The sequence below is a fragment of the Cyprinodon variegatus genome, unplaced genomic scaffold, assembly GCF_000732505.1.
Source record: "Cyprinodon variegatus isolate N-32 unplaced genomic scaffold, C_variegatus-1.0 Scaffold1861, whole genome shotgun sequence".
In the NCBI taxonomy this organism is placed as follows: domain Eukaryota; kingdom Metazoa; phylum Chordata; class Actinopteri; order Cyprinodontiformes; family Cyprinodontidae; genus Cyprinodon; species Cyprinodon variegatus.
In genome coordinates, this window is record NW_015152314.1 from 57,539 (window position 1) to 58,428 (window position 890).

The 890-nt window shown below is 43.5% G+C and overlaps 1 protein-coding gene across 2 annotated transcripts in view; it reads right to left on the minus strand.

Moving 5' to 3' along the window:
* Window positions 1–890, minus strand: part of zmym4 (zinc finger, MYM-type 4) — a 31,081-nt gene that overhangs the window by 10,634 nt on the left and 19,557 nt on the right. For both annotated transcript variants that reach the window (XM_015404803.1, XM_015404804.1), the window contains 2 exons: window positions 740–852; window positions 409–637 (listed from right to left, as the gene is read on the minus strand). In XM_015404803.1, coding sequence (XP_015260289.1) covers window positions 409–637; window positions 740–852 — 342 coding nt within the window. The remainder of the gene's footprint in view (window positions 1–408; window positions 638–739; window positions 853–890) is intronic.

Sequence of the window (890 nt, forward strand, 5' to 3'; positions counted from 1 at the left end):
CACTTTACGCTTCCTTGCTTCCATCAGGTGTCTGAGATGCCAACAGATTGGAAAATGTGGGCTTTAATGAGAAACTGCCTCCAGGCAGACATCGTCACTTAAAGTAGGATTTAGTTTTTTACCAGCTTCAATTTCTTGTAAAATTAGTAACTTTATAAACTGCAGAAACATCAATTCTGGAGCATTAGAAACTGAAAATTTGCTGCAAAAGATAAAAATTCAGGTCCAGCTGCACATCTGGCTTAATCACATCAGGGGTTTAACATCTGGCCACACACAAAAAAAAAAATAGTTGAAGGTTTGAAATAAATCTTTTACGATTTGTTCTTTATTTTGTGATATTTGTGACATTTTACTTTAAGGGGAACTAAATATAACCGGCTGTTAAAACCCTAAAGAGCTTCTTACCGTCCGGAGCAGGAGCCTCTTTACTTTCTGCCTCCTTCCCCGATGCTTTTTCTTTCCTCGTCTCCGGCTTGTCGTTCTTTTCCTCGTCTCCTTCTGCCACCATCTCAGCCATCAGGATGAGCTCCGCCTCGTACGGATCCGACGGGATCTTTTGCTTGATTTCCTGGATGGTTTCCACGATGCGCTCGGCGCTGTTCATCGTCACTGGCAGGAACATCGGCACAGGCAGCTGTGACGGACGGAAATGAGAAAAGCTTTAAGATCGTCCAATGGGTGATCAGACACAAACATCCCAGAATACCGGTGGATTAATAAGCAGAGACTGACGTACGGGTAAAGGCACGGTCAGAGGTTTGGGAGCGAACTGGCTGTACATGCTCATGGGAACAGGAACGTAAACTGGAACTGGAACCGGAAGCACAATGACTCTAGGAAGCATGTCATCTAGAGAAAAAAAGAAATGGTTTAAGTCTTTACATTTG